The 24,282-nt window shown below is 35.0% G+C and overlaps 1 protein-coding gene across 1 annotated transcript in view; it reads left to right on the forward strand.

Moving 5' to 3' along the window:
- LOC123531477 (serine/threonine-protein kinase OSR1-like) overlaps positions 1 to 24,282 on the forward strand; it is a 170,802-nt gene that overhangs the window by 85,797 nt on the left and 60,723 nt on the right. The window contains exons 9-11 of the mRNA XM_053518113.1: positions 872 to 920; positions 2,392 to 2,451; positions 3,309 to 3,434. Of these exons, the coding sequence (XP_053374088.1) occupies positions 872 to 920; positions 2,392 to 2,451; positions 3,309 to 3,434 (235 nt within the window). The remainder of the gene's footprint in view (positions 1 to 871; positions 921 to 2,391; positions 2,452 to 3,308; positions 3,435 to 24,282) is intronic.

Consider the following 24,282-nt stretch of genomic DNA (forward strand, 5'->3'; position numbering starts at 1 on the left):
TGAATTACCGAAAAATTGGCCTTTTTGCTCTTGTCCGCACTCTTGTCGAACATTTCTCATCCGATCTTAACCAAATTTGAACAAAATGTGTTTGACCATAAGACCTCGTACAAGTTTGATAATGAGCCAAATCAGTCCAGGCATTTTGGAGTTCTGGCCCTTGAACTGTAGTGAGTAAACAGTATAAAAAGACTGACTTGCTGTTTAGATGATTAGGCAGTTGTGGGATACATTCGCTTTTCTCAAAAGCAGCTCTAGTTTCTATATGGATTTGATTTAAATTTAAAATGGTTGTTCCACATCATCACCAACCTCATATGACACAAAGTCCATAACTCTGGCATCAATTTTTCATGAATAATTCCCCCTTTTTACTTGAAATTTCAGGTTTAAGTTTTGGTGCACTTTCACTCTATCTCAGTTATAACTAAATGGATTTGATTCAGACTTAAAATAACTGTTCCACATCATCACCCACAGCATATGACACAAGGTTCATAACTCTTGTGGAAATTTTTCATGAATTATACCCCCTACTGGTAGCTAGGAACGATAGTACTGGTAGCTAGGAACAATAGGCACCAGGTCTAGTGGTGCATAATCTACAGGATTTCGTTGAAGGATTTTCCTTTCCATTTAGATTATGGAATCTCTGACATTTTTCCTAATTTTCTGTTTTCCAGTAAATTGATCTAGTTTGTATAAACCTAGGTATTGTTTCAGACTAATTATTTGTCTATCTGCTATATATTTAGCCACAATGATAGTGAGGATTTCATTCCATTTAGATGTGTAACTGTGATTCATTAGTTAATTTGCATATTTTATCTCAAGCTTGTATTTAACATCGATTTTCATTGTTTCTCGGCAGGCCTACAGCAAAGCAGTTACTGAAACATGAATTCATGAGAAAAGCAAAGGTATGGTCATGAGAAATATCATAAATCTTTAAATAAAATAGGAAGATTTGTGTTTTGTTTTTGTTAGGTTTAACTTGGCACCGACACAATTATAGGTTGTATGGAGACTTTCCAGCTTTGATGGTTGAGAAAGACCCCAGATGCCCTTCCATGCATTATATCACCAGGGGTTGGCACCTTGGTATAATTACCAACCTTCTGTAAGCCAACTGGATGGCTTCCATACATAAAAAATTCAATGCCCCAAGTGAGGCTCGAACCCACATCGGTGAGGGGCAAGTGTTTCGAAGTCAGAGACCTTAACCACTCGGCCAAGGAGGCCCCTATAAAATAGGAAAAAAATAGAAATACAGTATTACATACATACAACCTAATTATTCCGAGTTGTTACTTGCTTCAGTTATTATTATTCTCTTGATAGATCATCAAAACCAGGTTGTATATTTTGAAGTATCACCATGGATGTTGCACTGTTCTATTTGTTGAATTACTGGTAATGTCAGTATGTACATTTTGTCAAGGCAATGTAATTTTACAGAAGGAATGTGTTAAATGTAAATTCTGTGTTGTTTATTGAGTAATTCTGTCTTCCATCTTATTTTATTGGTATACACATATAGACCTATTTTTGTACTCGTCTTCTGCCTCCGCTGTATGCTTCACTGAAAATCTTTATGCTACTTAAAAAAGTATGCAACAATACAACAATATTTGGAACAAACAAAACCTGTCTGTATGAACAGTATCTGGAACAAACAAAACCTGTCTGTATGAACAGTATCTGGAACAAACAAAATCTGTCTGTATGAACAATATCTGGAACAAACAAAATCTGTTTGTATGAACAATATATAGAATAAAATGAAATTTTGTCTGTTATAGAACCATTATTTGAACACAAAAATATTTTTGTACTGTCTTCTGCTGCTGGAAACAAAAAGTATGCATATACAACAATATTTGGAACAAACAAAATACTGTCTGTATAAACAATATCTAGAACAAACAAAATCTGTTTGTATGAACAATATTTGGAACAAACAAAATCTGTCTGTATAAACAATATATAGAACAAAAGAAATCTGTCAGTATGAACAGAATTTGGAACAAACAAAATCTGTCTGTATGAACAATATATAGAATAAAAGAAATCTGTCTGTATGAACAATATTTGGAAAACAAACGTTGATAACATATCTGGACATTGTTAGACATATCTTGAACAAACAAAATGTCTGTATGAACAATATCTTAGAACAAAAAAATCTGTTGTATGAACAAATCTGGAACAAACAAAACTGTCTGTATAAACAATATATGAACAAAAGAAACTGTCAGTATGAACAATATATGAACAACAAAATCCGTCTGTATAACAATATATAGAATAAAAAAATCTGTCTGTATGAACATCATTTGGAACAAACAAAATCTATCTGAATACTGAAACTTGTAAGTTTTTCTCTTTCAGGACAAAACTTACCTTGTGAAATCATTACTGTCGGAAGGGTCTTCAGTGAAACCCCAGAAAGTGAGTGGTTTGTTCTGTTACATAGATGTTCTTACTTGTCCTGAATGATTGTCTTAATTATAGTCTTCTCAATAAATACTTAAAAACTCATCATTAATTTTTTAAAGAAAATTATTTGTAACAAACCCACTCTACCCTCTTGATATGTAGGGACTTTATTAATGATGTGATAACCTATAAAAACTGTTCCTGGGTTTATTATTTAATGCAGCAGATGTGTTTTGGTCTATATGTCTGCTGTGGTCAGGGGTCAGAGTTCAGTCTCTTTCATGGTGCAGTGGTTTTATATATTGAATTAGTGGTAAAGTCAGTATCTTCAAATTGCAGAGCAAGAAGGAAGGAATGGTACAAATGTAAATTGTGTATGATTTATTTAGCAATTCTTTCTTCCATCTTCTGTGAAGTAATTAATATTGTGTGTGTGTGTGTGTTGGGGGGGGAGTAGTTTTCATGGTTGTCAGTGTATGAAATGAAGTCCCAATGTACAAAGGAAATTCCAGTTCATTTTCTCTTAAAAACTGAAATCAGTGAATTCATATACCCATGAAATAGCATGTTAGGCATTAAAACACAAAAATTCGTGCCCATTTTACAGTGGTTTCTGTTAGTAAAAACACCTATTATATGAAGATGGCTAATGAGTTGAAGACATTGCCAGGTGCTTGCCACATGTCCCCCCAATGTGCAACTACTTACTAGACTGATTCTGTACCTACTTCATGTCTAACACTAATTTGTTTATCTGCCAGAATCTGCTATAAATTTCCGAAAACTGAATAAGCGTGACTTTTCTTACTGATAGAGTTATAGTTTTCTTTATAGCAAGGTCTATATAGGGTGATTACCTTATTGTACAGGTAAAAAGGGTTCCAGGCTCCAGTGGTCGTCTGCACAAGACAGAAGATGGCACATGGGAGTGGTCTGATGATGAAATGGATGCCGAGTCAGAGGAAGGAATGGCTGCAGTCGCTGAAACTAGCAGGGTAGGTTATGCGGTTCAGTGATAAGGATTTATTCTAAAAACTGGAAATTACTAATCAGTCCTCTTACATCTGCTATCCTGGTAATGGAGGGGATGAGGTTTGGAGGGAAAAGGCAGATGAGCAGTTAGGAATGCACTCTAAGACACACTTTGAACTCAGTCTACACATTTGTCTGTGTACTTTATGCTTTTGATTTTCTGTTTTGATATTTATTGTTTACTCATAACTAATTATTCAAGAAATTTGAGTGTCTATGATGTATTGAAAGCACCATTCTTGTTATTGGGAGATTAAATGAATTTAAAACTAAATAATGAAATACTACAGTAAAGCAGAGGACTGATTACGCAGTGACCCAGTTTCGGTTGTATTTGTTTGCAAATTGACTTTTTGTTGTTTTAATGTATTTTAGTTAGAATTGATGTTGAAAAGCATGTTTAACTGTCATGTGTATATTTTGGTTGAAGGAAGATAAAAGCATGAAGAATTTGTGACATTACCATCTATAGGTGGTAATATTATAGGGAGTTTATGTACGTGTGGTGTAAGTTATTGTTGATCGGGGGTATTTGTCACAAATTGAACAAGCCAATAAATAGTCTCCTTTGTGGAATTGTGATATTTAAATTTCTATTATAAATTTGTAATGTGTTATTTTACAATATTTTCGGCCTATTTACGAAGTGCACTCAAATCAGCAAAAAAAAAAAAATGTTAAAAAAACCCTGCCCAAGACAAATCACTTTTATATGATTAGTTCATTTCTAGTTACAAATAGTAAAATTCCAGGATGAGGCAATGTAGGATGTTAACTTTAATTTATGTAGTACCATTCTGATAGAAAGTCTGCTTTGTGTTCTTGCACTTTTCAAAATAAGCGTGCACTTACGAAAATACACATGCACATGTAATTATATATGTCCATGTGTATGTTTTTATACATGCATATGTAGTTATATAGGTGCATGCTTATATGGGTGTGTATGTACAAGTGCACTTGTAATTAGGCATGCACATATGAATTTACACGTGAACGTCCATAGATATGTGCACATGTATACATATGTGCACCAGTAATCACAAGTACACAATAATTTATGCTTGCATGCATATTTGTACATACACGCATATATATGAGCACCCAGAAGTACACATGCCCTTGTAGAATTATACATCCATGTAAATATTTACGAGTACACTCTTAAATATATAGGTGCATCTTTTTGTCAGAAATGGCAAGCATCATTTTACCCGTTAAGTGAAGTGAATTTCCAAGAACTTTCTAGATTTATTCTTTTGAAACAAAAATTTACTGATTTCTGTCCAATAAAACCCCGGTCAGTGTTACTTTTAAAAAATTATTTTATTGATGCAAGAAAAAGTGGACAGTAAGATTGATAATTAGTAATTTCATTTGATATCAAATCAATCAGTAAATTGTCATTTTAAGCAATACTGATTACTAATAAACACAAATTTATATGTGATATTTTGTGAAAGTATTTAATATATGATAGACATAAATGCTAGTGCTAAGTAATGGAAATAATTATTACAAATTTAAATATTAAACACTGGCTCGGTCATGCTTCTTATGATCTTTGGTTTTTTAATTACAAATTGTGTATTTTAGCTTAATGCTAAACATTTCACTAGATGATAAACCCAGCTTACTGGCGATGTAGCTTTCTTTAGTGCTACTGGTATCGGAGCAGTACCCGAACAGTACCAGTATCCGAATTCTCGTAATTTCTCCTTTCATGTTACCCTTCATAAAGGGAGTACTATATGTTTTGGAAGGCTGTTTCACAAGCAAACATCGAGCGAAATTTCGTTCATCAGTGGCAAGTGTTTACAGAGAAATTCTACCTTCTTTATTAAGCAATCAACTTCCTGTTTTGTTTACATCTGAGGGATTCCACATGTCACGCATGCGCGGAAGACAAACCCATGTTTGTCCTATTCCAGAGAGGTAAATCCTGAGCTTATGATTTGCACTCCGTTGTAGAGTTACTCTCCCTTTATAATTTAGATAAAATATTAAGGAAATTATACTGCTATTGCGTCACATGGGTATTTAGTAACAAGGTAGAATGCTCGCTTCAGGAGTAGGAGGACATGGGTTCGAATCCCAGCCTCGGCTTAAACTTTTATCCTTTTTTTTTTTATTACTTTTTTAAAATCTATATAACACAGCTTAAGGACTTAAAATCAATATAAAACTCCCATATACCGGGAGTACAATGTATACAGTAATCAAATAAACTACTGTTTACAAAGCTAGACAAATACACGATGTGAAAGGTGCTTGTCTGAAGTGTTGCATAATATGATTGTACAGGTGCTGTACGGTACCGTACGTAACGGAACGGAAGATAGCCACACCCTGTACGATTTATAGGAAAAAGTAGTAAAGGTTAATTACATAATTTAAAATCAAAATTATAAAAGATTTTCAGTCAAAACAATTCTAAAGCTGCTTAAAAAACCATTTATCGGAAACTGGTACTGTAGATAAACCAATTAACGTTAATTAGACTGCCCTTTCGGAGCCCCTGTTTTTGGACGCATGCGCAGATAAGGCCGGTATTGTTTACATCCTTGCAAAGAGTAAAGACTAGGGTTTAACGATTTGTAGATTACTTTTGTAAACAATTTGTATTTAAAAATAAATATAATGAAAACCCTCATTTTTTATCGGAAACTGGTCTGAAACCAGTAGTGCACTTATAATACATTACTGCAGTAAGGGGAAATAATTTTGCATGTGCTGAAATGTTGCATATATTGTGTGTGAAGTAAGTTGGTAGGAGTGAGGGAGGGAAGGACATTTATTGCAGAGTACTTGCCTTATACTGAAGGCATTTTGCGAGTGATACCTAGCATGACCTCAGCACCACCTTTGATGAATTACCTATAATTGCTTCCCATTTCATGAGTTAAGTCAAGTCTTTATTGTTTTACTTAAGAATGTTAATTGTAGACAGAATAAAAGAAATCTAACCAGATTTGACAGTGTTTGAAATAGAACAGAATTACCATGTATTGGTGAAAGTACTGCACACAAGTTGGCACCCATGCTGTTGCAGGCACGCACACATGCACCAAACCCACACACACTAATTTAATTTTCTCAATTGATATTTGTTCAGATATAATCACATACAGCTTTCTAAAACATGAACTCAGGTGAACAATACATGTATAATTGTACCCCCCGACAACAAAGTTGTAAGGGGGGGTATACTGGTTTCAGTGTCTGTCTGTCTGTCTGTCTGTCGTCTGTACGTCTGTCTGTAGACCAGTTTGTGCGCACATCACTCCAAATACCCTGACAGAATTTAATGAAACTTCCATAATGATCAGTACACAGTGTTTGCATGGCATGTAGTCTTTAGAAAAAGAAATTTGCTAAGTATGGGACTTTGTTTTTTTGTTAATAATAATATCATAATACATAATCTTTTTTTGTTGCGCACACCATCTCTCTACATTCCCTGGACACAATTAAATGAAACTTACAAAGTGATATACAACATTAGTTTAGATTTGGGCAATGTAAGGTTTCTTTTAAGAAAAAAATTTGCAGTGTTATGGGGACTTTGTTTTTTTTTTTACAATAATTAATACAATTAAAACAATTTTGCGCACATCCTGTCACACCTTGACACAATTTGAATGGAAACTTCACACAAGTTGATCAGTAAAAAAGTAGTTGTGCATGGGCATTTAGGTTCCTTTCGAAAAAAAAGTTCCAGTTATGGACTTTGTTTTTTTTTACTATACTTAAAACTAGTACACAATCTGTGCGGCACCATTCTCCTCATCCCCTTGACAAATTTAATGAACTTCACACAAGTGATCATAATCATCATTGATTTTGTCATGGGCACTGTTAGGGTTCTACGCAAAAATTGCGAGTTATGGGACTTTGTTTCTTGTTAACAATACTTATGTGACATACAGTCTTCATATGCAATCTTGTGCTGCTAATCTACCAAACCGTTGCACACAATTTATCAATGAAACTTCACAAAGTATCAGTACCAACCCTAGTTAGGTGAATGGGCATGTTAAATTCTTTTAGAACTATTCTGCACTAAGTTATCGACTTGTTTTTGTTACATATGTAATACAACTGTCTATATACATACAGTCCAATAATTATGCAGTCTTATGTGTGTCAGATTGCAATGTACTGTGTCAGTGCATGTGGGGGGTACATTCATCACCTTTAGTGATAGCTCTAGTTATTTTTAACACCTACTTTCCAAGCATTAATGGATATTTTTGACACTGTGTCAGTCTTTCCTTATATTTGCATTACCTGTAGGGAAAATTGTTGATCAAATACCACACAAATAGCCAAAGTTATTTGAGGATAAAGTTGGCCATTTGAGGATTTCTAGTCAAGTTTCACATTTCTTTAAATTAAAGTGATTTGTTAATTAACTTTGCTAAAAAAGGCCCTTGTGTTTAATAAATACTATAAAGTTAATTAATAAAATAATCATTAATTAGGTGTTTTCTTATTTGCTTTATTATTGATATTGGCCTTGGCCTATCTGCCTCGGTCAATCTGACATTCCTTTGCCACATAAGGCCAATATGAAATCACCTAACTGATAACATTATATTAATGAATAATAAAAACAATCATAATTAGGAGACAAAATATAATTTAAGCCTCAAATGAATATTAGATATGTATTACAAATACCATATTTAATTATACCCCCATAAACGAAGATTTTGTTGTGGGGTATATAGGAGTGAGCTTGTTGGTCTGTCGGTCAGTCCGTTGGTTTTCTTGGTTTCTGGACAATAACTCGTGAAAGGCTTGACAGATTTAAATAATTTTTGGTACACAAGTGTAACATCATTGAATACAGGTCAAGTTTGACTTTGGCTATAAACTTCCAATTTTTAGCTCACCTGTCACATTGTGATAAGGTGAGCTTTTGTGATCACCCTTCGTCCGTCGTTTATGCGTCCGTCCATCAACAATTTCTTGTCTGCACGATAATGGTTTTATTTATGATTTTATTTTAACCAAACTTGCACACAACTTGTATCACCATAAGATCTCGGTTCCTTTCTTGAACTGGCCAGTTCCCATTATGGGTTCCAGAGTTATGGCCCCTGAAAGGGCCAAAATTAGCTATTTTGACCTTGTCTGCACAATAGCAGCTTCATTTATGATTTGATTTTTACCAAACTTGCACACAGCTTGTATCACCATAAGATCTCGGTTCCTTCCTTGAACTGGCCAGATTCCTTTATGGGTTCCAGGGTTGTGGCCCCTGAAAGGGCCAGAATTAGCTATTTTGACCTTGTCTGCACAATAGCAGCTTCATTTATGATTTTATTTTAACCAAAGGTGCACACAACTTGTATCACCATAAGATCTCGGTTCCTTTCTTGAACCGGCCAGATCCCAGTATGGGTTCCAGAGTAATGGCCTCTGAAAGGGCCAAAATTTGCTATTTTGACCTTGTCTGCACAATAGCAGCTTCATTTATGATTTGAATTTAATCGAACTTGCACAAAACTTGTGTCACCATAAGATCTCGATTCCATTCTTGAACTGGCCAGATTCCATAATGGGTTCCAGAGTTATGGCCCCTGAAAGGGCCAAAATTAGCTATTTTGACCTCGTCTACACAATAGCAGCTTCATTTATAATGTGATTTTTACTAAACTTGCACACAGCTTGTATCACCATAAGATCTCGGTTCCTTCCTTGAACTGGCCAGATTCCTATATGGGTTCCAGAGTTATGGCCCCTGAAACGGCCAGAATTAGCTATTTTGACCTTGTCTGCACAATAGCAGCTTCATTTATGATTTGATTTTAGATAAAGTTGCACACAACTTGTATCACCACAAGATCTTGGTTCCTTTCTTGAACTGGCCAGATTCCCTTATGGGTTCCAGAGTTATGGCCCCTTAAAGGTCCAAAATTTGCTATTTTGGCTTTTGCAGCCTATAGAGACTTCATTCATGATTTGATTTGATACAAACTTCCAAAATATCTTCAACAACAATAAATCTTGGATTCCGTGACGAATCTGTCAGATCCAATCGTAGGTTCCAGAGTTATTTCATATCTGATTACCTCCCCTGATTGTAATCAAAATGGATTTATATGAGTAAGTACTTATAGGACTTATTTGAAATTTCATTATTGTCATTAGTTGTACTGAGACAATCGGGGTTGGTTACTATGGACTGATTTCATGTCAAATTACCTCCCTTTATTTCAAATTAAAATGGGTATATCTCCGTAACTAATGAAGGTACTGATCTGAAATTTCATTTATGTCAACAGATGGACTTAAACAATCAGTGAAGATACATATTGACTGAATTTATGACAAATTACCTCCCTTTATTTTTTATCTAAATGCCTCTAATGAGATTGGTTTGAAACGTTATTTGTCTTCCATGGTAAGAAATAGTCATATTAGATAACTCTTGATTGAACATTTATCGATATGAATACTTTACTAATATATTGTTGTTTAGGCTTGTACTCTGTATCTTCTACATGCATATACCAATGTATGATTACCTCCCCTGATGTTAATAAAAAATGGATTTATCTCTGTAAATATTTATAGACCTCATTTGAAATTTCATTATTATCTTTAGTTGGACTGAGGCAATCAGGGTAGATAGCTATGGACTGATTTTATGTCAAATTATCTCCCTTTATTTCAGATTAAAATGGGTATATCTCCGTAACTAATGAAGATACTGATCTGAAATTTCATTTATGGACTCTGACAATCAGGGTAGATAACTTTTGACTGAATTTATGACAAATTATCTCCCTTTATTTTATGTAAGCGAATACATCTCATGATCTCTAATGAGATTGGTTTTAAATGTTATTTAAGTCTTTCAGGGTAAGGAATAGTCATGTTAGTACAAAAATGCAGCATTTGAGCCTAGGACCCTCAAACTTGGTATGGAAATTGGCCCTAACTAGGTCGAAAGGGACTGTTACAAGAAAATGTTTATCCTGATGATATTTAATGAGTACTTTCGGGAATTCCATATTTTTTCTGTTCAGCACTGGTGATTGCAACTGACTCAAAGAGTTAATGAACGTCAAATTCTAGTAAAACAGGTATTTGGAGAAAACTGAATTTATGCAAACTAACATGCATTCTTTCATATGCCCTACTGACAAATAAGCGCTAACAGTACAAAAATGATATCACTCTAAGACTTATAAAAATAGCAGACGATAGTATAATGCTAATTTCTATAAAACATGTGAGACAGTTTTGAGTAATTATGGTTTTGGGGGGCAATGCCCCCAGATTTAACAAACCATCTTTCAATTTTCTTGTCGAGCTTATGACCAAACTGACAACACACAGAAAACAAGTTCCAAAGTATTTACCAAACATAACTTTCATATTGCATTTTGCAATTATATTTTCGATCCAGATATGATTAAATAGATCTACACAATTTATATCAACAACAGTATGTGAAGAAAACTAAACTGCATTATAAATATAAATTACAATAGATCTTCTCAAGCGTAAGAATAATAAAGACGCTTGATTTGATCATGTGATCGATTCTGAAACTGTCACTTGTTTTGGTCATATGACCTATTCTGAAATCCAATAACTAGTTTCAGTACGCTCAAAAAATGTGTTCATGATTCTGCGTGAAAATAGCAACTACTAAGGAATTGCAACGCCACTGATAAGCCGATAGATTATTGATTTTTTCATCACCGTGCCTCAACACTTTTGTGGATGCGTATTACGGAGAAACTTTATCAGTTTGTGGCGATCAGTACCGTTTATCAGTAGGCGAATCTATAAATATGCGGCAACATCCTATAGATCCCGATTCGCAATCTGTAAAAATATCTTTTCTGTGCAGGTGTTATTTCTAAAATATTATTTCAGAAAATAGTAATTATTAATATCTAATTTAATAATCGTCAGTAGATTTTTTCTCTCATTGTTCGAATTTGTAAAATCAACTATGAACAGATTACTTCTGTTTTACACCAACTGTAAAGAATATTTTAAAGCTTAAAGGCATATTTATGTACTTGGTCGGACCGTCCTTATTCGTGATTGTTTATTATGTATAATTATATATTTTGTTCTCGAAATCAGCTGTAAATCGTTAATCAAAATGTCTTGTCCACAGAAGTTGCATAAAAATGAATTGAATTTCAAATAGTTACTAAAATCTAATAAACAATAGCACGGTGCATATCCATATTGGCGGACTCTTTGCGAAATATGCTTTATCGGCGGTTTCTTGCATCGGCACCAGCGATTCTTTGCTATAAACAGGTTGGCAGTTATAAAAAGTCAGATGAACACACCAAATTAATTAAGCTATAATGTTTCCAGATAGTCATTAGCCTAGAGCACCTCTGTGCGTAATGCAGAGAGCCTGCCTGTGCATCAAAAAAAAAAAAAGAAAAAAAACTGGTATGCAGAGAGACCGCCGGTGCCACGACAAAACCGAAAGTAAGTGGTTTTGAAAAATTCCATTTACATTTCGGCCTATTTATCTTTATTATTTGGAAGAATATTGATATGTATGATATCAAAGGAAAAACTGGTTAAAGACTGTGGAAAAAGTCGGGCTAGTGTTCCATGTCAATACACCATCAACAAATTTCATCGAGTTGCGAGCAAAATCGCTGATAATTAAAAAGTAAACACTATAAAATATAGAAAAGACAATCTTATGTTCCGTGCTCTACTTATTTTGAGCAGCATACCTATGATCATGGATGGCAGCTCGATTTTTCGCCTCCCATACCAACCTGGGCACTGTTTATAGCAAAAAATAGCCGGTGCCGGCGCAAAGAAAGCGCCGATATAGCAGATTTCGCAAAGAGTGCGTCGATATGGATATGTACTGTGAATTGGAGAGAGCATCCTGAATATACATGTCATCTAGGGAAGGTTTGAATCCATGGAGATGTTGTCAAAAGTTATGGCATCAGAATATTGAGGGCATGCAGTAATTTCAGTTGGAACCACCACGCCACTGCAAATCAGGAGAGATATTTTTTTTTACTTTTTCCTGAGATCCGACCTCACAATAGGGCGAATAGAAACGCGCTTATTCTGGAAAAGTACAGCATTTCCCAAACTGAACATGTGTTCTGTTCTTTAGTCTAAAGATCAGAACATTATGTATATGACGTGTTTAACATAATTATAATGTTCGGAAATTCCTTGAAAAAGGACCGAAGAAAACATTCATTCCCAGATTTTTATTTAAAAAAAAAAAAACGCCATATACGCTGATCAAATTGCTCACCTACATGTATAATTGTTCAGTTGGAAACTCTCCAGAATATCTTTCTGAACTTCTCATAAAACAAACACAGACAAGGAACTTGCGTTCTTCAAATTCCGTTACTGGGTGTTTCGTTGTTATCCCCCGACGAAAGTCGGAGGGATATAGTTTTGGCGTTGTCCGTCCGTCCGGAGCCATATCTAGGAAATGGTTGGGAATATTTATTTAAAACTTCATATACATGTTCACCACAATGAGTTCTTGCGGCCCGTCAAGTTTCAGTCAGATTGCCCAAGTAACACCAGAGTTATGGCCCTTAGAAGTTTCTAGTGTTAACTATATAGGGTACAATAAATATGGCAATTTCTGCATCATAACTTTTGATATATTTGACCTAGAACTATGAAACTTAAACAGAATTTAGATCACCGTAATGTGGTTGTGTACACACAATTTCATTTGGATTTATTTGTAAATTAAGAGTTATTGCCCTTTAATTGTATAAAAATCCACATATTTGTACATAACAAACTTACCATTTTGTAGAATTTCATTAAATTTCTTTCATTCTTTTCCATGAACATGTATTGTAAACATGTGAAATTGTGTACCCACACCTGGTCACCCCCTTACCTTGATCACCTCCCCACTATTCCCCCCCCCCCCCCCAAAAAAAAAAAAAAAATAATTTTTTTTAGATTTTTTTCAAACAAACTTCATATACATGTTCACCACTATGAGGTTATGGGGCCCATCAAGTTTCAGACAGATTGCCCAAGTAACACCAGAGTTATGGCCCTTAGAAGTTTCTAGTGTTAACTATATAGGGTACTATAGATCTATAGATATGGCAATTTCTGCATCATAACTTTTGATATATTTGAACTAGAACTATGAAACTTTAACAGAATTTAGAGCACTATAATGTGGTTGTACACAGACAATTTTGTACGGATTCCTTTTGTAACTTCAGAGTTATTGCCCTTAAGTGTCTAAAAATCAACATATTTGTACATAAAAAACTTACCATTAATTCTGGCAGAATTTCAGTAAATTTCTTTCATTCTTTTCTGTGAACATTCATTATAAACATGTGAAGTTGCGCACCCACACCTGGTCACCCACTTGCCTTGGTCATACCCCCTCCCCCTCCCAACCCCCCCCCCCCACCAAAAAAAAAAAAAAAATTTTTTTATTTTTTTTCATTTCTTATTTTAGATTTTTCTTTCAAACCTTCCAAGTTGTACCATTCCCCCACCTCACTTCTCCACCCAGTCATGCCCACCACTGACCACTGATCATGCACACCCCCTCCCACCCACAACTTCACCCTTTTACCATTTTTTTTTTTTCATTTTTAATTTTCAATCAATATTTATAATCAACATGTGAAATTTTGTTTCCTCTCCCGTTCCCCTGCACCCCCACCCTATAAAAAATAAATATATACATATATCTATATAATTATACTTTATATATTTCCATTCCTTTTTTTTTTTTTTTTTTAAATGTTCAAACCTTCAACATGTTTAAGTTGTGACTGCACAAACCTTGCCTCAGCCATGTTCAAGATATTTTACCTCTTAAGGACATCTGTTCTTTTATGTAATGTACATGTTAAACAGCAGCACCTGGTGCCAAACCACTCAAAGACAATATTTCGTTCCAGTTAAACTTCAAGCTCACATTTCAATTAACTGCATTTAATTTTAAAAGCTAAGCTTATTACAGTAAGCATATCCCATTCAAAATAAATTCTTTAGTCAGGATCAAAGTATCATACATTTATTATGTACTCTTTAATTAAACATTTGTTTTCTGTTAGCTTGATTTTGACTAATGAAATTATTTGCTTCTTATTAACATCCTTAACTTTTTGCTGGATATATCTTTTTGCCATTCCTCACCACAAACCCGTTCGGCGGGGGATACCAGTTCATCGAATTTGCTTGTTCCTTTCAACAAGCGCAAAACGTTCAGCGACAGAAGTTTTGGTACTGTTGGACCTAAACTCTGGAATGAATTGCCTCTTGAAATAAGGAACTCAGACACAATAGATGTTTTCAAAAAGAAGTTGAAAACTCATTATTTTGGAAATTACTATGCACTCTTTTAGAAACTGACTGTATTTTTTTAAGAGATTGAACTAACATGAACTGGATGATTTTATTGTGTAAATACGTTCGAATTCTTACTTGATAACAAACAGCTGTCTTACCGTATCTTAATGTTCTAATATTTTATTAATCTTATCTGATGTCTGTTCTTTTTTTTTTTTTTAATGCTTACTAAATAGTTTATTCACAATGATATTTATGCTCATTTATGTTATATGTAATTAAATATCTTAATTTTTTGTCGTATTTTTATGTATTTGTAAAACGCCATTGAATATGTTTTCCGTAAAAATAGGCGTTTAATCAAATAAAACAGTTTCAGTTTTTTATCAAATTGGTATTTATCTGCAGGAAAATTATCGTTTAACGTAAAAAGTGTGCTAAATACTGTTATAATTGAGCGTACATATACGTATTTCATCATTTTTCAGACCGAGTAATTTTTGCTATGGGAGGTAATCCACCACTCGTCACAGGTGCCCGTTATATTTTGGCCTCATTTTCTTGGTAATTATCCCTACAGATATACATTTATGTTACCAGTTTAATGTATTTCATCTATCTGAGGGTGCAAATGGTTTCTGATGGGGATATTCGAAGGCAGAACCACCAGTAATCTTGTTCTTTTTCCACGGGCGTTTCGTATCCTAATTTACTCGAACCTAACTGTATACGCCAGCTCGGTAGGTTCATTGATATGACGAATCACGGTTTTCATAGTGTTTAATGTATTTCTTATATCATGATATTGATAGTTTGAAACACAGGTGTACATTAAATAACATAAAATTGAAAAAGACAATGTTATTTTGATCAACAAACATAACAAACAATATGAATAATAATATCATCATATATCATGTATGTTATTAAGAAAACAGTTACTGAATTTTAGCAATAGTTGGAATGGAAAAAGGTAGATCTATGAAAATATTTTTTACAGGTGTTAGTGTGTTAACTAATGACGACTCCTTATTAAAATGATGCTTATTTGTAACAAAAACATTCCTTGTTTGCCTGTTTCTGTTAGACTGTCAAGAACACATGATGTCAGGACATAGAGTGCAAACAGAAGTATTGAAGAAATTGAAATACATTGTATAACTTTATCTTTTTCATTTTATCAAACCTGGCAATGAAAGGTTTTTGTTTGTCGATGAACAACAGCTATTGAACAAGACCAGATTTTTTATCTTTATCTTTGAACAAAATATAGAAGTGTATTGAACACAAAGTTAATAAATTTTATTGTTGTGCACTCTTAAAGTTGTGCCCACTTCATTTCTTGCCACACACAAGTGCATTACATAATGCCTGCATGTGCTTCCCTGACATGAATGGATTACATCAAGTCTTGAAACTTCAAAGGATTGCCCCCATCAGTCCTCTCAGTACTTTGATTATGTCATGTTGTCTAAGTCGGATAGACAACTTGTGCTGTTGTCGGGATATATACAACTCTCTGTCTATCCTATACATGTTACTAATGAAACATGTGTTAGACTGCTTTAAGGGCATTGGAACTAATGACTCTGGGATATGCTAGCTTTCATGAAAAGACAAAATTTAATAAAAAGAGAGAAAAACAAATTGTTTGTTTGAGAAAAATGTTACTGATATAAATTGTGTTATTTATTTTGCTGCATTAGAAGACAGTTTAGATTTTGCTTAGATTTTGACAGACCATGTTGAATTAATTGCTAGGTAGCTGATGTCATTCACTTAAAAAATTGTAAACATAAATAAATGTTTTAACAACTTTTTATCCATTTTATTTATGTCATTACCTAAGTATTCTAGCAGTTAATTTCTGGTGTCTTAAAATATTTATTACAAACAAGTGTTATGGGAACGGTAGGATTATGATCTATTTAGTTTGTTGCCATTTTGGTGTGGAATACTTCATATATTTCATGTAGAAGTTTTATCTTTTTTTCAGGACTGTTTTAGAATTATTTATTATATTCTTGCTCTGTGACAGAAAAAAAGAACCTGATATATTTTAATGCTTTTGAATTTTCTGTCACAGAGAGTTTTGTGCATTTTGTTGTTGATTTCTATATTCTACCTTATTTATTTGGTGTGGATTTCCTTAATATAAATAACAAACATTTTGTTATATCTGCACCCCAATAGACTTTGTCTGTTTGTCTGCCATATTTTGTTTTCAAACTTGTTCTCTTTACCTCACTGAATTTGATGTAAATGTAAGAGTTGTTATTAGTATCAAACTTCATTTTAAACTGTATCATGCCCTATTATAGTGATCAGTATTAATTTCCACAGTGGTTAATGTCAAATTTTGTTGTGAATTATTTTAAAACCTGTTGTGAATATTTCAATGTCACACTGTAAACAAGACCAAGTCCCCATTGTGATCAGTACCATACAAGTCCCATATGAACAACACCAAGCCTTACTGAGAACAGTACTAAGCTAGAATTATGAACAATATTAAGTCTCATTCAAGTCACCAAACACAATTATGATCAGTAGTTAGCCGTATCGAGAGCAGTAGGAAGTCCCCATTGTGAACAATACTAAGTCTCCTAAATACCAATGCCAGGTCCCACTTGTGGACAATATCATCTTTGAGAACAATTCATGAATAACTAAATTTCATGTAGGGCACTGTAAAGTCCCCTTTGTGAACATTATTAAGTCTCATTGAGGGGCAGTAATAAGTCCCAGTTGTGAACAGTTTTAATCTGTTGAGTCCTATTTGTGTTCACTACTAAGTCATATTGAGATAAATAGCTTTGTTAACAACAACAAGCCTCATTGAGAGCAATACCAAGTCCTGTTAGTGTTCACTATTAAATCCTGTTGAGAGCAATGCCAAGTCCTGTTTGTGTTCTCTACTAATACTGCAGTCACAAGAATGCTACGAGTAGGTTTTCAGTCTAATTTTTAAAAACTTGAACGGCGTCTGTACAGACATCGTTGACTCATACGAGCGTCAGACGGATTTTTTAACACGTGGAAGACTCGGAAACTCAGTGAAAATGTTTCACCGAGCTCCCGAATTCTCTACGAGCTTTTTGAAGTCGGGAGCAGCTCGCAAGAGCCCCGTACAGGAACCGCACGGCCCCGGAAGAGCTCATACGGGCATCGCACGATGTCTGTGCAGATTTGGAAAACTGCAAGGCTTGCAGATGCTCGCACCACTATGGCAGGGGACTCACATGGTCAATGTACGATGTCAGTACGATATTAAGATACGGCCGGGCTCCTTGTGAGCACTTGTCTGCTATGTCTGTACTGATATCCTACGATTGAAAATGGAACTTTTTCAGACGTCGCCAAACTGATTTATTCTTGTTGCGCCGTACGAGCGCCGTACAAACCCACAAGCACTGTAAGATACGGCGGGGCTCCTTGCAAGCTCCGTATGACTTGCCTGCGATGTACGTAGGATTATCCTATGATTACATCCTCATAAGATCGTACGGGGCCAGTAGGTACTGTGACCAGATGCTACGATTGTACAGAGACCGTAAGGATTCTAAAATTGGATGGACATTGTACGGTTTTGTGACCGAGGCATAAGTCTTATTGAGATCAGTACCTTTGTTAACAACAACAAGCCTCATTGAGAGCAAAACCAAGTCCTGCTAGTGTTCACTACTAAGTCATATTGAGATCAGTACCTTTGTTAACAACAACAAGCCTCATTGAGAGCAAAACCAAGTCCTGTTTGTGTTCCTATTAAGTCTTATTGAGATCAGTACCTTTGTTAACAACAAGCCTCATTGAGAGCAAAACCAAGTCCTGCTTGTGTTCACTACTAAGTCTTATTGAGATCAGTACCTTTGCTAACAACAAGCCTCATTGAGAGCAAAACCAAGTCCGGTTTGTGTTCACTACTAAGTCTTATTGAGATCAGTACCTTTGTTAAGCCTCCTTGAGAGCAAAACCTAGTCCTGCTTGTGTTCACTACTAAGTCTTATTGAGATCAGTACCTTTGTTAACAACAAGCCTCATTGAGAGCAAAACCAAGTCATGTTTGTGTTCACTACTATGTCTTATTGAGATCAATACCTTTGTTAACAACAACAAGCCTCATTGAGAGCAAAACCAAGTCCTGTTTGTGTTCACTACTAAGTCTTATTGAGATCTGTTCCTTTGTTAACAACAAGCCTCATTGAGAGCAAAACCAAGTCCTGTTTGTGTTCACTACTAAGTCTTATTGAGATCAGTACCTTTGTTAACAATAAGCCTCACTGAGAGCAAAACCAAGTCCAGCTTGTGTTCACTACTAAGTCTTATTGAGATCAGTACCTTTGTTAACAACAAGCCTCACTGAGAGCAAAACCAAGTCCTGCTAGTGTTTACTACTAAGTCTTATTGAGATCAGTACCTTTGCTAACAACAAGCCTCATTGAGAGCAAAACCAAGTCCTGTTTGTGTTCACTACTAAGTCTTATTGAGATCAGTACCTTTTTTAACATCAAGCCTCATTGAGAGCAAAACCAAGTCCTGTTTGTGTTCACTACTAAGTCTTATTGAGATCAGTACCTTTGTTAACAACAAGCCTCATTGAGAGCAAAACCAAGTCCTGTTTGTGTTCACTACTAAGTCTTATTGAGATCAGTACCTTTGTTAACAACAAGCCTCATTGAGAGCAAAACCAAGTCCTGTTTGTGTTTACTACTAAGTCTTATTGAGATCAGTACCTTTGTCAACAACAAGCCTCATTGAGAGCAAAACCAAGTCCTGTTTGTGTTTACTACTAAGTTTTATTGAGATCAGTACCTTTGTCAACAACAAGCCTCATTGAGAGCAAAACCAAGTCCTGCTTGTGTTTACTACTAAGTCTTATTGAGATCAGTACCTTTGTTAACATCAAGCCTCATTGAGAGCAAAACCAAGTCCTGTTTGTGTTCACTACTAAGTCTTATTGAGATCAGTGCCTTTGTTAACAACAAGCCTCATTGAGAGCAAAACCAAGTCCTGTTTGTGTTCACTACTAAGTCTTATTGAGATAATTAAGTAATCCATTGATGGGTCTTCATGAAATTTAACACAATTATAAATCATTATAGGGTGATTGTGCATGCACTTCTTTCATCAGGATCTCCCTAGTAACTACAGAGTTATTGTCCTGTAATTGTTCTAAAATTCATAAATTCCCCAATGGAACTTAATACAAATATAGGTCACTATAGGGTGGTGGTACTTGCACAATTTTGTTAGGATCTCTTTTAATAGTAACTGCAGAGTGATTGCTCTTTAATTGTTATATCTTTCAAAATGTAACCAATTCAGTGGGGGATATGAATTCACTGAATTTGCTGGTCATGTTTTATAGTATCCATACCTCCCGCCTCAACCCCCAGATGACCTACACCCCAACCAAGTTTTCATTGTCTTGCATTGTCAACAAGTAACATATGACAACACAGTGACAGGAAGTTTGAGCACCTGTGTCCAATGGACACACATCTAGTTAAATAATTTTTGCTGTATTCAGTATAGGAGAGACATATTTTTACTAGGGATGGCAACGAATATTCAATTTTTTATCTTTTTACATGAATATTCAAATACTGTTTTACTATTTGAAAATTTGAAAAAAAAAGATGATAAAAGCTAAATGAAAGAGCCAAAATGTTTGTTTATTAATATTTTGCTGAAATCTTCTTTCATAAGTATGCATGAAAATGACTTCCACCAATGATTGCTAGACATCTCATTTTGTATATTAGTGTGCCAAGGTTATATGTCGCTATGGTGATGACAGTGTACCATGTACTCTGTAGTTAATATCATTAATTGCTTGCCTTTAGAAATCTTTAATGGTCACAAATTGATGCAAATCGGTTACAAATTGCCTTGTTTTCAGTAGGTGCAAACTGCTGGTAATTAAAAAGCTTTCTGAAAACACTTGATTTAATGACTCGGATTTCAATCAAATTCAGTCAAAGATGTGTTTGAGTAAAGAAAATGCCAAAAAGTGTAAGAAACAAGCCAGATGTAACGCATACAATTTTTTTAGCTCACCTGTCACATAGTGACAAGGTGAGCTTTTTGTGATCACCCTTCGTCCATCCGTGCGTCAACAATTTCTTGTCTGCATGATAGTGGTTTCATTTATGATTTTATTTTAACCAAACTTGCACACAACTTGTATCACCATAAGATCACAGTTCCTTTCTTGAACTGGCCAGATCCCATTATGGGTTCCAGAGTTATGGCCCCTGAAAGGGCCAAAATGAGCTATTTTGACCTTGTCTGCACAATAGCAGCTTTATTTACGATTTGAATTTTACCAAACTGGCACACAACTTGTATCCCCATAAGATCTTGGTTCCTTTCTTGAACTGGCCAGATTCCATTATGGGTTCCAGAGTGATGGCCCCTGAAAGGGCCAGAATTAGCTGTTTTGACCTTGTCTGCACAATAGCAGCTTCATTTATGATTTGAATTTAATCAAACTTGCACAAAACTTGTGTCACCATAAGATCTCGGTTCCTTTCTTGAACCTGCCAGATTCCCTTAATGGGTTCCAGAGTTATGGCCCCTGAAAGGGCCAAAATTAGCTATTTTGACCTTGTCTGCACAATAGCAGCTTCATTTATGATTTGATTTTAACCAAACTTGCACACAACTTGTATCACCACAAGATCTTGCTTCCTTTCTTCAACTGGCCATATTCCGTCTTAGGTTCCAGAGTTATGGCCCCTTAAAGGTCCAGAATTGGCTATTTTGGCTTTTGCAGCCATATAGAGACTTCATTTATGGTTTTATTTGATACAAACTTCCAAAATATCTTCAACAACAATAAATCTTGGATTTCATGACAAATCAGATCCAATCATATGTTCCAGAGTTATTTTATATCTGATTACCTCCCCTGATTGTAATCAAAATGGATTTATATCAGTAAGTACTTACAGGGCTTATTTAAAATTTCATTATTGTTATGAGTTGGACTGAGACAATCAGGGTAAATAACTATGGACTGATTTTATGTCAAATTACCTCCCTTTATTTCAAATTAAAATTGTTATTTCACCATAATTAATGACGATACTGATCTGAAATTTCATTTATGTCAACAGATTTTTTTGGCAGATCCTTCTTTTGTCCACTTACAATATTTTTTTTTTTATTACTTCCCTTTTACGTTACTATAAATAGCTTACTTTAGTAACTTTTTTATTATTGGCCGTAGGGAAAACCCGAGACCAGTTTTCTGTGGTTCAACATGGATGGTACCTCCAATTTTAGGTGTATTTTAACATATCTGTACCTTGTAAGATTTTTTTTTCTTTTTGGTTAAATTCCTTCCCTTTGTTGTTCCTGTCCTTTAGACTTAGATATTTTTTCTGAGGAACTTCTTGTCCTCAAGTGCAGTGATAACAGGTGAGCGATATAGGGCCATCATGGCCCTCTTGTTTATGTTAGTAGCATTATCCAATCAATATGACTATAAAAATAATTAACTCAAAATGTAACGAAAAAAATGCAAAAAGTGCTCAAGGTGAGCTTTTGTGATCGCCCTGTGTCCGTCGTCCGTCGTCAACAATTTGACTGTTAACACTCTAGAGGTCACAATTTTGGCCTAATCTTAATGAAACTTAGTCAGAATGTTACCCTCATAAAAATCTTGGACGAGTTTGATATTGGGTCATCTGGGTTCAAAAACTAGGTCACCAGGTCAAATCAAAGGAAAAACTTGTTAACACTCTAGAGGTCACAATTTTTGCCCAATCTTAATGAAACTTGGTCAGAATGTTACCCTCAATAGAATCTTGGATGAGTTCGATATATTGGGTCATCTGGGGTCAGAAACTAGGTCACCAGGACAAATCAAAGGAAAAGCTTGTTAACACTCTAGAGGTCACAATTTTGGCCCAATCTTAATGAAGTTTGGTCAGAATGTTATCCTCAATAAAATCTTGGATGAGTTTGATATTGGATCATCTGGGGTTAAAAACTAGGTCACCAGGTCAAATCAAAGGAAAAACTTGTTAACACTCTAGAGGTCACAATTTTGGCCCAATCTTAATGAAACTTAGTCAGAATGTTACCCTTAATAAAATCTTGGATGAGTTTGATATTGGGTCATCTGGGGTCAAAAACTAGGTCACCAGGTCAAATCAAAGGCAAAGCTTGTTAAAAATGTAGAGGCCACATTTATAACTGTATCTTTATGAAACTTAGTCAGAATGTTACTCCTGATGATCTCAAAGTCCAGAATGAATATGGGTCATGTAGGGTCAAAAACTAGGTCACCAGGTCAAATCAAAGGAAAAGCTAGTTAACACTCTAGAGGCCACATTTGTGACCATATCTTAATGAAACTTGGTCAGAATGTTAGTCTTGATGATCTATAGGTCATGTTCAAATCTGGGTCAGGTGGGGTCAAAAACTAGGTCACTGGGTCAAATCAAAGGAAAAGCTTGTTAACACTTGAGGCCACATTTATGACTGTATCTTTATGAAACTTAGTCAGAATGTTAATCTTGATGATCTTTAGGTCAAGTTCGAATCTAGGTCATGTGGGGTCAAAAACTAGGTCACCGGGTCAAATCAAAGGAAAAGCTAGTTAACACTGTGGAGGCCACATTTATGACTGTATCTTCATGAAACTTGGTCAGAATGTTACTCATGATGATCTCAAAGTCCAGAATGAATCTGGGTCATGTAGGGTCAAAAACTAGGTCACCAGGTCAAATCAAGGGAAAAGCTAGTTAACACTCTAGAGGCCACATTTATGACCATATCTTAATGAAACATGATCAGAATGTTAGTCTTGATGATCTATAGGTCGTGTTCAAATCTGGGTCATCTGGGATCAAAAACTAGGTCACCGGGTCAGATCAAAGGGAAAGCTTGTAAACACTCTAGAGGCCACATTTATGACATTATCTTTATGAAACTTAGTCAGAATGTTAATCTTGATGATCTTTAGGTCAAGTTCGAATCTGGGTCATGTGGGGTCAAAAACTAAGTCACCGTGTCAGATCAAAGGAAAAACTTGTTAACACTCTAGAGTCCACATTTATAATTTATCTTCATGAAACTTAGTCAGAATGTTAATCTTGATGATCTTTAGGTCAAGTTCGAATCTGGGTCGTATGGGGTCAAAAACTAGGTCACCAGGTCTAATCAAAGGAAAAGTTAGTTAACACTTTAGAGGCCACATTTATGACCATATCTTAATGAAACTATCTTGATGATCTTTAGGCCAATATGTCAGGTGAGCGATACAGGGCCTTCATGGCCCTCTTGTTTGTTATGTACTCCATATTCAAACTAAATATTTTCTTATATTGTCCACATTATGCTCACTCAAAGTCTAAAACATCTCAGTTGATTTATAATACTCTTCATGCTTATTATGTTAATCTACTGTCAAAATGCTACCTATGACTTCTGCCATTTTGAAGTATTTCACAGGATCATCCAATAAAAAGTCGGCAA

This window comes from Mercenaria mercenaria, chromosome 11 (genome assembly GCF_021730395.1).
Source record: "Mercenaria mercenaria strain notata chromosome 11, MADL_Memer_1, whole genome shotgun sequence".
NCBI lineage: Eukaryota > Metazoa > Mollusca > Bivalvia > Venerida > Veneridae > Mercenaria > Mercenaria mercenaria.